Source organism: Pan troglodytes, chromosome X, assembly GCF_028858775.2.
Source record: "Pan troglodytes isolate AG18354 chromosome X, NHGRI_mPanTro3-v2.0_pri, whole genome shotgun sequence".
In the NCBI taxonomy this organism is placed as follows: domain Eukaryota; kingdom Metazoa; phylum Chordata; class Mammalia; order Primates; family Hominidae; genus Pan; species Pan troglodytes.
In genome coordinates, this window is record NC_072421.2 from 53,428,705 (window position 1) to 53,442,631 (window position 13,927).

A 13,927-nucleotide genomic window follows, 5' to 3' on the forward strand; every position below is an offset into this window, starting at 1 on the left:
GCCATGCATTTACGACCCTCTTCCAATCTGGTTCCTCTCTACCTTTTCTTGCTGCTTTTCCCCCACCCCAGGAATCTTCATGCTTCAGTATTTGTTTTGCTGTTTCTTGCCTTCATGTCTTCATGCATACTGTTTCCAATATCTGGAAATTCCTTCTACTTCCTCAACTGGCTAATTCCTACCCGTCCCTCAAGACTCAGTTCAGGTATCACCACCTAGACTACAGGATGCCTTCTCTGAATCTTCACATAAGCTAGATGTTTTTCCTGTGCTCCTGTCACAGTGTTGATCACACTGTATGGTTAATGGCTGTTTTACAAATTGTTTCCCCAACTAAACAGTGAGCTCCTCAAAGGCAGGATAAAGATTTGACTCATCTTTGTGTTCCTGGTGCACAACACTGTGATTTCCAGAGGGAAGTGCCCAGTTAAACTTAAGATACTGTTGTGGAGTACTCTTCAACTCCCTACAGCAAGGCTACTGCGTCCACAGTATAAGGGAGTCAAACTAGTTCCTCCAACAAGCCCTAGGGAATCTACTCGGATCCAGCTTGCTCTTGGAAACACTGTGGTGCCCAGCCTCCCGTGAGCATAGCCTTGACAACAGTTGACCTGTGATGCCAGGAGGTGGTGGGGCACGACAGGAGAGAGCAGGGGGCAAGCACTAAATAGATCCGAGTGGAAATCTAGGCTCTGCCACTAAACCAGTGGAATCTTGGACAAGTCACCTCACCTCCTGGATCCTCAGGACTTAAGTCCCCAAAGCTCCTTTGTAGCACATGTGTTCCTGTGTGCCAGGGCCTTAGCCTAAGGCATCTCATGTAATCCTTTTTATCCTGTGAGGTAGGGGTTAGTTATCTGGGTTATTATCCATGCCTGCTGAATCAGATTTCCAGAAGCGGGACCAGAGCAATTTATTTTTAAAGAGCTCCACATCCTTTGGATGTGGGGGTGCAAGCAGGGAACTGCTGCTTCTCATTATAAGCCCTTCTGTACTATTTTATTTTTTTACCTGTGTATATATTGCTTTACTTTTTAAAAAGGAAAAAGAAAAAGCTTTACAAATGATTCTGATGCGCAGCCAAGGTTGATAACCACCTGTACAGTGGAGAAAGCACTTGAATGACTTGGAAGACCTGGGTTCAAACCTTTTTGGGCCTCAGTTTCCTTATCTGTAAAGTGGGGAGAACAGCAAAGGTGACCTTTAAAGGGCTGTGAATGATCTAGATGCCAGCCAAATTGCTTCATATATATTTAATTTTCTCTTTGCTTCACTACTGCAAGGTAGGTGTTTATTATCTCCTTTTACAGATGTGGAAACTTAGGCTCAGAGGTGAAGTAACTTGCACAAGTTTCTACAGCTAGAATTTGAACCAGGTCTGACCCCCGAATTGTGCTCGTCCATAAAGGCCAGCATTTGCCAAATTATGGCACACAGTACCACCAGTGGTACGTGACTTCTTTGGTTGAAAACAGACAAATTTATTTTGTTTTGATAGTTATGTCTTTTAATATGTATTAGAAGAATACATAATTAGCACACATCAAACCTGTGATTTCACAGATATCACTACTTGGGATGAAAATGATATAGGATAACAATGTTAGACCTCAGATCAACCTCAAGAAAAATACTGAGTAAATAGTACAGGAGGGCAATTTGGAAGTATTATTAAAAACCAATATATAAATATCCTATGACTTTGCAATTCCACTTCTAGGAATCAACCCTAGGTAAACTTTCACACATGCACTTTCACACAGGCATAGTGATGCTCCTGTGTAGTATTTTGTAATAGCAAAACCTAAAAACAGTCTTAATGTCCATCACAAAAGAAATGCATAAGTAAAATGTGGTAATCATATGATGACAATCTATACAGCAATTACAGAAGATGGATTGAGCTACATTAAGTAACATGCACAGATCTCAAAAACATCGTTAAGCAAAGAAAACAAATTGCTAAACAATTCAATATATCATTTGCATTAAACACACAATATTTCCAATGAGTTCACATATGTACGTACAAGCATTAAAACAAAGGCTAAACGGAAGTACAACAAACAACAGCCACTAAGAAGGGAAGGATCAAGAAGGAGAGTGGTTGGTAGCTGAATGAGACTATCTTTAACAATCTAATTTCTCAAAAGGAGAATGAATTCATGCATATTTGGGTAATTAGAATGGACTTAACTTTTAAAAAGCAATATACAGATTGGAATTAAAGTGTGATGGTGTATGTGAATGAGTAAAGGCTGAGCTCATCGCACCTGGCTTTGCTGCCTCTGCATGATCCTTATAGCTAATGAGGTTAGTTCCTAAAATGAACCTCACACGTGTTAGGCTGGGATGTGGCCCAGGATACCTCTCCCCTATTTCCTCACAACCCAGATTGGGGCTCAGGCACCCGGTTACCAGACATGATTGAAGCTACAGGTTTCCTCAGGCCCTCCGCTTACCAGGTAGACCCCATCAGTGCCCTGAAACTTTCCCAGTCAGCAGGGCATTCAGCACCTTCCAGATTTGGAGGCTTCTTCTGTCCCTAATAGCTGGGATCAGAAGCTCTCAGGGGTCCAGGCATGAGGGTTATATTCTGAGGGGTCGGCACCTAGTGGGCTCCACCAAGGGATAAGGCCTCCAGTGAGGAGCTTGACATCATTAAATCCTATGAGGTAGGTAATATTGTTAGCCCCATTTTACAGATGAGGAAACTGAGGCACAGAAGGTCAAATGACTTGCCCAAGGTCAAACAACTAGTAAGTGATAAAAAGTGGGACCAGAACCCATAACTGTCTGTCCCCAGAGCTCATGCTCCACTCCTAGTGCCTGACCAAATCCTACCAATTTGTCAAGGTCTAGCTTAAATGTGACCTCCAGGAAGCCTAGAGGGGATCACCCACTTCTCAAATTCAAAGTACATATGACATTCAGCTAACTATAGTCATTCATGAACCCACTGTATCTCCTTACTAGGAGGGTAGAGATCATGTCTGATTCAACTCTGTATTCCAAGCACAGAGCCTGACAAATAGAGGGTGTTCGGTATGTGTCTGATGAATACATAAATGAATGAATACACAAATGAGTGAATGAAGGCAGTTTCAGGTAACTGCCTAAGACTCCTATGAGGTCCTGAGTACCTTTGCCCAGCTCAGGGGTGCTGTCATCCTAAGCTCTCTTGGAATCAAATTCAGCCTAGGCTCCTTCTAAAACAGGTCTCCAATATCCTTTATTATTTTGCAAACATACTCACATGCACACATGCGGATACATACATACACACATACATACCCACACACACAGTGGGCAAGAGGCCCAAGGGGCCCACGATTATGGGTGATGAGGGGGAGGAAGGGGGTGTGTGTGATGAACAGATGGCCCTGTTCAGCTCAGCACCTCCTTTCAGAGGCCAGAATACTCCCTGTCGTTCAGGAATTTTTGCTCCAGACCTAATATCACCTCTGTTCCTCTTCATGCTTGATTAGCAGTGCCTAAATCCCATGACTACACCAAAAAGGGCCAGGAGGTAGGGGGAAGGTTGGGAGTCAAATATCCAGAGATTGGGAGAGGGACAGCTTAGGGATCCAGACAGGGCGGGAGGGCAGAACTACTGCTACTGCTCATTGGGGTTGGGGTTGGCATCTGGGTACTTGGTGAGGTCGAAGGTCAGGACTTTGCTGATCACACAGTCCCCTTGCTGAAGGAGGAGGGAGAAAAAGAAAAATAAAATTGTAAGGAGAGAATTAAGAGGGGTCTAGTGCCCCAGGACCAGGGGCCTCAAACCCTCCTCCCTACATACCTGCCCAAAGCCCAGTCAATGGTTCTCTCTGGGTGTGAGAGGATATGCTCAGTCCCATGTGCCTTCTCTCCTTGCCTACTTCTGTACTCTCCTCCTTTCTCCACTGTCTGGCTGCCTCTGCCTGCCTTTCCACCTGTCCCCAAATGCAATGGCCCTGCCTGGCTGGGCTGGCTAAGCCTCCAGAGGCAGGGCTCCAACAAGCCCAAATGGCCATTCAGGACCTGATTCCCTATGCTCCCCCACCTCCTTTCCCCTCCACTGCAGCCTTCCTTTCCTGCCCTGGGAAATCAGGCAGGGAGTAGGACTGGCTCCTGAGCCAGGCCCGCCCTACCTCAGGATAGACTCCAATGAGGCTCTCGGCCTTGGTGTAGAACTCCTCCTTGAGAGAGATGACGATGGCCTGGAAGTTGCAAGTCGACTGCTCCTTGATGTAATTTGCCACCTGTGGGAAAGGCCGCCAGGCACTTAGCAAGGCTCAAACCTTAACAGTCCCCAGTATTTTCCAGCCACAACCAGAAGGCAGAAGAGGTAGGGTAGGGAGAGGAAGGTGGGGAAAAGAGAGGTTGAGAGAAGGAGACTACTGACTACCACAGCATGGATGACTCTGGGCCCAGCCTCCCAGGCACAGAGAGCAGGCAGCAGGAACGGCTAGGGCACACTCAGGAGTTGCTCCCTGAAACCCAACCCCGACCTGGGGGCATCCCTCCCAGGCCCCACTTTCTTTGCACCCACCTTGCCAATGTTGGTGTTATCCAAGGCAGCATCAATCTCATCCAGGACGAAGAAGGGGGCTGGCTTGTAGCTGGGAGGGAACCAGTAGGTGAGCTGACACTGAGGCGGGGAGGGGGTGGCAAGGCGGGGTGGGACAGCCCCAGGGCCCATCAAACAGGCCAGCTTCCCACTCCACTTCTTCAGAAACTAAAAAAACCCAGGTCTCAAAGTTGCCTGAGCCCCTGAAAGCCAAGACATCAACAAAGCCCTCCCCTCTGCACTCAGCCCTGTGTTCCAGGTTCCTACAGAACCACAAGAAGACATGGTCCCCTCAGGAGCTTCCAGGCTGGCTGGGGAGCTAAAGCTGTCCAAGGTTCTAGTTGTAATGACCGAGCTACCTAGAGGTTCACCCCATTCCAACACATGCCATCACAGCATGCTTTGTCATGCCTCCTTGCCTCTGCACATGCTGCACCCTCAGCCTAGAATGCCTGCTGGTCTACCTGGCACACTTCTACTCATCCTTTACATCTCCTGCTCAAGTGGCACCTGTCATTAAAAGTCTTCCCTGGCCTACCCATACCCTCCCCACAGACTGGGTTAAGTGTACCTCCTCTGTGTATCCATCGCACCCATGCTCACCCGGTTACAACACTTAGCACATGTCTGTTTATGCGTCTGGTTTCTACTAGACTGTGAGCTCCTCGAGGCCAGAGACCCTGTCTGACACATCTGTGTCCCTAATCCCTCCGCAGGGTCTGGTACAGAGCAGCACTCAAGAAATTGATGCTGTACAATCAAGCAATATAAGCTGCGGGAGTCAGACTCAAGTACTACTGGCATTCAGGAGGGGAAGGTCAGGGTATGCCACAGTGATCAAGGAGGGCTTCCTAAAGGGGAGGAGAATGAGGAAGGGTGAAGGGGTGAAAGGTGATGATCAAGCTAGATTTACATGGAAAGGGATTATTAGCCAGCAACCTTGTGAGCAAAAGCCTGGAGGCGGAACTAAATACATGCAGAGGCCGGTGAGGACATGCTGAGCAGATGAGGGTGGATGGGGAAGACAGGTCCAGAAAAACCAAAGCCAGATATGCTGCAGTAGATAGTGAAACAGGGATGCAATCCAGATTCCACCAAACCATCACCTTCGCAGATCTCCGTGTATCCTTGGGCCCCAGAGCCTCTGGTGGCCTCAGTTCAGTCTCTTCGTCAACTGCCCTAGGGGATCAGCCTTACCTGTGGATGGCAAAGAGCAGGGCCAGAGCTGCCACTGTCTTCTCCCCGCCTGACAAGTTGTCCATAGGCCGGAAGCGTTTCCCAGGAGCCACACAGTTGTAGTTGATGCCATCCAAGTAGGGCTCTTCAGGGTTCTCAGGGCCCAGGAATGCCTAGGGGAAGGCAGATGGGTCAGGATCTGTATCTGAGACTGGATGGAGATAGGGACAGGAAGCCTAGAGGGAAGGACAACTGAGGATGGTAGCAGCTGGTTGGGTAAGGGGCTCCAGCCTACCTGGGCACTGCTATTGCGGGACAGGGCCTTATAGATCTCATCAATGTTGGTAGCCACAGATTCAAAACAAGCATTGAAGCGGTCAAAGCGCTCCTTCTTGATCTGTTCGAATGCCTGCTTGGCCTTCTTTGCTCGCTTTCGGGCTGCTTCAAACTCTGCCAGAAAGAAAGACAGGAGACCCCTCAGTGCCCTGGCAAGAAGGACCTGCAAATGACAATCCAGAGCAGGAACATCCCACTGAGAGAGAGGAATGCCTGACGAGGGTCCCAGAAGGATCTGTATCCAGTGGACTGGCCACTGGATACAATGCAGAGCAAGAAACAGGGGCCTGGAGCCACACAAATATGGATTCCTCCCTGTGTTCTACCAGCAACCAGCTGTGTGACCTTGAACAGGTCATTTACTCTCCGGGAACCTCAGCAATTTTCCGTTCTATAAAGCAGGTGTAATAACCCCTACTGTTTAGGGCTCCTGAGAGTTTTAAGTAAGAAAACATGTCAGAACAGGAACTGCTGTGATGTACAGCAGGCCCGTGGCATACCTTTAGCCTCTTGTCCTCATCGTAGGCCCAAGTAGAAGGGTAAATCTTACCATCTGAGGTCTCCTGGAACTTGTCTCGGACACTTTCCAGCTTTTCCATGGCCTTCATGTTGGGGGCGGCAATACGCTGAAGCACACTCTGCTGCTCATTCAGCTTCTGCTGCAGTGTGTTCATCTCTTGCTTGATCTCTTCCTCAGCCTGGGCATCCTGTAAGCCCCAGGCCCAGCAATGTCAAGAAGGGCCTGGCCCCTGTGCCAAGGCCCCCACCGAAAGATGACTGACTGAGTGTGGCCTGGGCGCCTGCTCCTATACGGAGGACAGGTTCTTCTTCTCCAGCTCGGTTCCTTCCAGCAGATCCTACCCATAGTAACCATTCCCACCATCTCTGGAAATTATAGGCTGAGGCTGCTTTCTAATCTCTAGCTGCTTTCTAATCTCTAGCCCTTCCCCCAGGCCCTGCCAACCTCTTTGTCTCTCAGGAGGAGCAGCTGGTGGTGCCCCTCTCTGGCTCTCAGCCCAGGCCATGAGCCAGTACCAACCCAGGGTGACCTGGAGGCTCCCACACTGGCCGCTTTGGACTCCACTTACAGCTCCACAATAAGTAAGGCAATTCACGTTTTCTGCTTAGATCACTACATTTGAGCAAATTCCATTTGAGTTTAGTTTTAGTTCTTATGGATATTGCAATGCATGTCTGGGCTTGTGCCTTTCTGCCACTTTCAGTCAATAAATATTTATTGAATGCCTACCAAGTGCCAGGCACTGGGGCCATCCTGTCCTGTGAGCCCTGGTTTCTGTGCTCACAGAGCTCAGGGGTCTAACAGAGGAATGCACATAAGTAAACAACCAGAATACTGTAGGATGAATGTGAAAACAACGATAAGCAGGCAGTGTTGACTTAGCACACAAGAAAGACACCTAACTCAGACTCAGGAGGACTCAGACTCCTAACTCAGAGATCAGGAGATTGATAGTTCTTGAGTGGTGAATGTTAGTACTATTATGTTTAGTGAGCCTAGGGTATTTTGGGTATAAATAAGTATAATAAGTAGAGGGAGGGATCCCACTAGTGTATAGAATATGTGCCTGCATTGAGGTGTTCTGGATGGTTACCTCATCGGTTGATAAAAATTAAGGTAGGCTTCCAGGAATATGTTTAAGCTAAGGACTACAGGATGAACAAGTGAAGACAGAGAAAAGGAATAGACCTTTTTAGATTTTTTTTTTTTTTTTTTTGGAGACAGAGTCTCGCTCTATTACCCAAGCTGGAGTGCAATGGCATGATCTCTGGTCATTGCAAGCTCCACTTCCCAGGCTCAAGTGATCCTCCCACCTCAGCCTCCCAAGTAGCTGGGACTACGGACACGCACAACCATGCCTGGCTAATTTTTGTATTTTTTGTAGAGACAGAGTTTCGCCATGTTGCCCAGGTTGGCCTCAAATTCCTGAGCTCAACTGATCCACCCATCTCAGCCTCCCTAAGTGCTGGGATTACAAGCGTGAGCCACCATGCCCGGCCAGGAACAGACTTCTATCACAAAAAAATAGCCAGGGGAGGTTGCTCATGGTCCGTTCATCAAACTGAAAATAATTCAAAAGAGAAAGCAAGCCAGGAATGGTGGCTCATGCCTTTAATCCCAGCATTTTGGGAGCCTGTCAGGAAAATCACTTGAGAATAGGAATTTGAGACCAGCCTGGGCAAAATAGGGAGACTCCGTCTCTACAAAAATAAAAAAATTAGCCAGACGTGGTGGCACATGCCTGTGGTCCCAGCTCCTTGGGAGGCTAACGTGAGAAGACTGTTTAGGCACAGGAGATCGAGGCTGCAGTGAACCATGATGGTGCCACTGCACTCCAACCTGGATGACAGTGCGAGAACTTGTCTCAAAAAAAAAAAAAAAAAAAAAAAAAGAGTAATCAACTTCAATAAACTTCGAAAGCTAAAAAAATATATATATATATATGGCAGTAGTAGCAATTGTGTGTGTATGTGCATGCGTACAAGTGTGTTGGAGGGCACAGAAAGAGAAGATGCTAGATAGACAAGTAGAAGCCAGATTATAAAGGGCCTTATAAGGTTTAGACTTTATCCTGAGAAAGGTGAGGTACCAGTGAATGATTTCAAGAATAAGAAGGACATAAACTTATGTACATTTTAGAAAGCCCTTATGAAGATCTCTATACACTACTTTGGAGTGGTCTCCAGAATAGGTTTTTTTTGTTTTTTTTTTTAAGTTTTTTTTTTGAGACGGAGTCTTCCTCTGTCGCCCAAGCTGGAGTGCAGTGGCGCGCTCTAGGCTCACTGCAACCTCCGCCTCCCAGGTTCACGCCATTCTCCTGCCTCAGCCTCCCGAATAGCTGGGACTACAGGAACCCGCCACCATGCCCGGCTAATTTTTTTTTGTATTTTTAGTAGAGACGGGGTTTCACCGTGTTAGCCAGGATGGTCTTGACCTCCTGACCTCGTGATCCGCCCGCCTAGGCCTCCCAAAGTGCTTGGGATTACAGGTGTGAGCCACCGCGCCCGGCCCCAGGATAGATTTTTAAGTAAAATATGAAAGCTACACAATAGTGTATGCTATATTTTATTGAAGTGAAGGTAGAGGGAATATAAATATATTTCTATTTTAAACATATAACGGCAAGAAAAAGAATAGTCCAAAAACTAATTAAAGGGTTATCTATCGAGAAAGAGAGGTGAAGGGGACAGCAATGGAAGCAAGAATTCTCTTCATGTACCTTGTTTTATACTTTTGATTTTAGAAACACATAAAGATGTTATATATAACTATTAAAGCAAAATTAAATCAAAATGTGAAAACCACTGGGTAAAAAATTGTTGGGGAACAAGATATTCACAAGATGCCAAAGCATCACTCTAAAGATTACTAATTAATGACAAAGGTAAAAGTGTACATTTAGCGTTGAAAAACCTAGCAACTGACACTTTAACTGAGGGATCAAACTCAGTATCACTAATAGTGGGTACATCCTGACATGAAGTACCTCCTGGAGGGATGCCACATCAAGTTCACCAATGAAATGTTCCTGCCAAAAAATACTTAACATGAATCCATTGAGCCTCCAGACTGGATGAAATTTCCAATTTACAGGAGATACAAGGGTTGGAAGAACAGGTTAAATAATATTGTAAAAAAAAAAAAAAAAGAACATATCCATAATGTGGGACATTTTCCAAGAAAACTCTCATAGACTGTTTAAAAGATCAATGCCATGAATAAAAGGTAAAGGGATAGCTCCATATTAAAAGAAACTAAAGAGACATAATAAATAAAAGAAATTCATAAATTTTGATTGGATACTAGTTTCAAAAAGAAAAAAAAACTACAAAAGACACTTTTAGAACATCTAGAGAAATTCAAATATGGGTTGAAGATTAAATATTATGAAACCTAATTATTCATTTTCTTAGGTATAATATGAAATTATGATTAGGTAAGACAATCCCTTGCTCTTAGCATGCTGAAGTATTTAGGGCTGAAGTATCATGACCACACTTCCTTCAAAAGGTTCAGCAAAAACAAAAAAACTGCAAGTAATGGGAGGCAAGAGGGAAGGAGGGGAAAGATAGGGGAAAGATGAGAGAAAAAGCAAATGTGGTAAAATATTCACTGGTGAATCTAAGGTGAAAGGCATATGAGTGTTCACTATTCTAGTCTTTCAAGTTTTCCATAGGCTTGAAACATCTCAAAATTAAAGCTGGAAAAAAAATCAAAATGCTAAAAAGAGTAATCCCTAAAAATGAAAAAACTAAAACAAAGAAACCTAACTATATATTAAGCTGGTTAGACACTCAGATAATTCTTTCAAATTACTTTAAAACATAGGAACATGACTATACATTCCCAATGAGGCTTTCCTTAGCTTAATAATAAAAAGAATCTCAGAAAATCTTAAACTATTTAAAATTACATTCAATAATCAAATTGTTACTAATAATATATATATTTTTTGAGACGGAGTCTTGTTCTGTCGCCCAGGCTGGAGTGCAGCGGTGCGACCTCAGCTCACTGCAACCTCTGCCTCCCAGGTTCACACCATTCTTCTGCCTCAGCCTCCCGAGTAGCTAGGACTACAGGCGCCTGCCACCACGCCCGGCTAATTTTTTGTATTCTTAGTAGAGATGGCGTTTCACCATGTTAGCCAGGATGGTCTCCATCTCCTGACCTTGTGATCCACCCGCCTCGGCCTCCCAAAGTGCTGGAATTACAGGCGTGAGCCACTGCGCCTGGCCCTTTTACTAATAATATGTTATTGTGATTTTTCAAACTAGTATATACAGAGTAGGATAAAGTAAATGTGTTATTATGTTAGTGTTGCTAGGAACTGAGATTTTCAGCAACAATAACTGGAAGACTCAAAAAGAAAATCAATGACGTTAAACTAAAAGTTACAATTTCAATTCAAAGTATCAATATGAACTCATGATGCATTTTTCCTTCAACAAAAAAAACAAAAAAACCGCATTTAATAGCCCAATCTATTGAAAAGTTCTAGAAGCACTAATAAACTCAGCAATCATGAACACTCCAATATCCAGATGGTAGTTGCTAAATAATAGCATTTCCCACTAAAGGAAGTCAGAGCTTCCTGGAGAAATAGTGGATTCCAGGTCTGGGTGGAAAATGGGGAGGATGAATCTGGACATATTGGAAAGCAAGGGAGATATCAAAGACTACCAGGGTTGTGTTGAAATAATTCAGAAGCCAAACTGAATGAGTCACCATTGGCCAAAGATGGGACAACCTGAGCACCAAGAAGGATAATAACCACAACAGACTGAAAGACACCAAATATATTTAAATTCATAATGATATGAGAACTCAGTGGACAAATCTTGAGAAAGCCAAGGAAGCAATTCCTTATTTTATAAACTGATAAAGGGGGGGAAAAATCAAGCATATATAGCCTGCCTTTCCTATACAAACTGTATCTCAGAATAACCAAATAAATGATGAGAGGCAGTATCTCTTTATAGTATTCCAGCCAGTAAACACAGAAATGATAGAGTAAGGTCACCATTTTGCAACCCCTGACTAATTAATGGATCTATGCAATAAGAAGCATGGCTGCAAACCACACAAAAAGAGCCACTAATGGACAGACATTAAGTACCTTCTGATGGAAGTAACACTACCAGCTGTGAAGGAGCCGTAGCCACAACAAACAAGCGAACCCCAAAATTTGAATCTAACCAAGCCACTGTGCTGTCCAATCCGGTTGCCAGTAGCCACATGTGGCTACTTAGCACGTGATATTTGGCTAGTGCAACTGAGGAGATAAAATCTTAATTTTATGAAATTTTAGTTCATTTAAATTGAAAACCTGATATTCAATTCAGTTACTGGAAAACTTTGATGTATATTTGGAACAACTTGGGTATGTGGGTCTCCTTTTTCAATTGTAAATTTTAGGAAATCTAAATACAGATCAAGTATTTCTGAGGAAATTTTAGCATCTGAATTGAGACGTGCTGTGTTAAAATACATACTAGATTTTGAAGACAGTACAAAAAAGGATCATCAAATATCTCATCAATAATTTTTATATAGTTCACACACTGAAATCATACTCCTGAGGACACTAGGCTAAACATAATATAGTATTAAAATTAATTTCACCTTTGCCTTTTTATTTTTAAAATGTGGCTACCAGAAAATCGAAAATTGGCCAGGCGCGGTGGCTCACACCTGTAATCCGAGCACTCTGGGAGGCCGAGGCAGGTGGATCACAAGGTCAGGAGATCGAGACCATCCTGGCTAACACGGTGAAACCCCGTCTCTACTAAAAATACAAAAAAAATTAGCCAGGCGTGGTGGCGGGCGCCTGTAGTCCCAGTTACTTGGGAGGCTGAGGCAGGAGAATGGCATGAACCTGGGGGGCGGAGGTTGCAGTGAGCCGAGATCGCGCCACTGCACTACAGCCTGGGCGACAGAGCAAGACTGCACCTCAAAAAAAAAAAAAAAAAAAATTACATATGTGGATCACATTTTACCTCTTCCGAACAGCACTGATCTACATCTAACTACCCACTTACAAGAACTACAGAGGATAGCAGAACCATTTTTTTTTTTTTTGGTGGCGGGGGGGTGAAGGGAACATTTTAAACACTGCAGGACACAATCAGTAAAGTATAGAATGTGAACAATCCTTCAGAAGAAATGAGTCAATTTCTACAACAACAAAAAAATAGTGCAAAGAAAAATAAAAACAGGTGGAGGGGGATCCTATAAGTTAAATGAGATTCAAGTGACATATCAATTAATGGCTTTATCAATCATCCACTAACTATCGATCAATCATCTTATTTGACTTCCAATTCAAGCAGGTAAACTGTAGAGTGTGTGTTTGCGTGTGACCATCATGGATGTGTAACACTAATTATTAAGAAATTACTGCCAAGCGTGGTGGCTCACGCCTGTAATCCCAACACTTCAGGAGGCCGAGGCGGGCGGATCACAAAGTCAGGAGTTCAAGACCAGCCTGGCCAATATAGTGAAACCCCATCTCTACTAAAAATACAAACAATTAGCCGGGCATGGTGGCGGGCACCTGTAATCCTAGCTACTCAGGAGGCTGAGGCAGGAGAATCGCTTGAACCAGGGAGGCGGAGGTTGCAGAGAGCTGAGATTGTGCCCCTGCACACCAGCCCGTGATAGTACGAGACTCTGTCTCAAAAAAAAAAATTATTTTTAGGTATGTAATGGTTCTAATTATTTTTAAGAATTCCTGTCTCTTTCAGAGATGTATCCTGCAATATTTGCAAATGAAATATGATGTCCAGAATTTCTTTTTTTTTTTTTTTTTTTTTTGAGACGGAGTCTTGCTCTGTTACCCAGGCTGGAGTGCAATGGCGTGATCTAGGCTCACTGCAACCTCTGACTCCTGGGTTCAAGTGATTCTCCTGCCTCAGCCTCTCAAGTAGCTGGGACTACAGGCACGTGCCACCACGGCCGGCTAATTTTTTGTATTTTTAGTAGAGACGGGGTTTCACCATGTTAGCCAGGATCAATCTCCTGACCTCATGATCCGCCTGCCTCGGCCTCCCACAGTGCTGGGATTACAGGCGTGAGCCACCGCACCCGGCCCAGAATTTGCTTTAAAATAACCTAGGGATAGGGAGGGATAATAAAGTGTCAGGGGGCGGGGGGGGGGCCGGGCCCCGTGGCTCACACCTGTAATCCCAGCACTTTGGGAGGCCAAGGCGGGCGGATCACGAGGTCAGGAGTTCGAGACCAGCTTGGCCAACACAGTGAAATCCCGTCTCTAATAAAAATACAAAAAAATTAGCCAGGCGAGGTGGTGGGCGCCTGTAATCCCAGCTACTCGGGGGGCTGAGGCA

General features: G+C 44.8%; 1 protein-coding gene across 6 annotated transcripts in view; it reads right to left on the reverse strand.

The window, feature by feature from the left end:
• Nucleotides 1–1,480: 1,480 nt before the first annotated feature.
• Nucleotides 1,481–13,927, reverse strand: part of SMC1A (structural maintenance of chromosomes 1A) — a 44,777-nt gene continuing 32,330 nt past the window's right edge. For all 6 annotated transcript variants that reach the window (XM_063803994.1, XM_063803996.1, XM_063803997.1 and 3 more), the window contains 6 exons: nucleotides 6,615–6,771; nucleotides 6,024–6,178; nucleotides 5,750–5,901; nucleotides 4,535–4,604; nucleotides 4,134–4,244; nucleotides 1,481–3,700 (listed from right to left, as the gene is read on the reverse strand). In XM_063803994.1, the coding sequence (XP_063660064.1) occupies nucleotides 3,617–3,700; nucleotides 4,134–4,244; nucleotides 4,535–4,604; nucleotides 5,750–5,901; nucleotides 6,024–6,178; nucleotides 6,615–6,771 (729 nt within the window). In that variant the 3' untranslated portion in view covers nucleotides 1,481–3,616. The remainder of the gene's footprint in view (nucleotides 3,701–4,133; nucleotides 4,245–4,534; nucleotides 4,605–5,749; nucleotides 5,902–6,023; nucleotides 6,179–6,614; nucleotides 6,772–13,927) is intronic.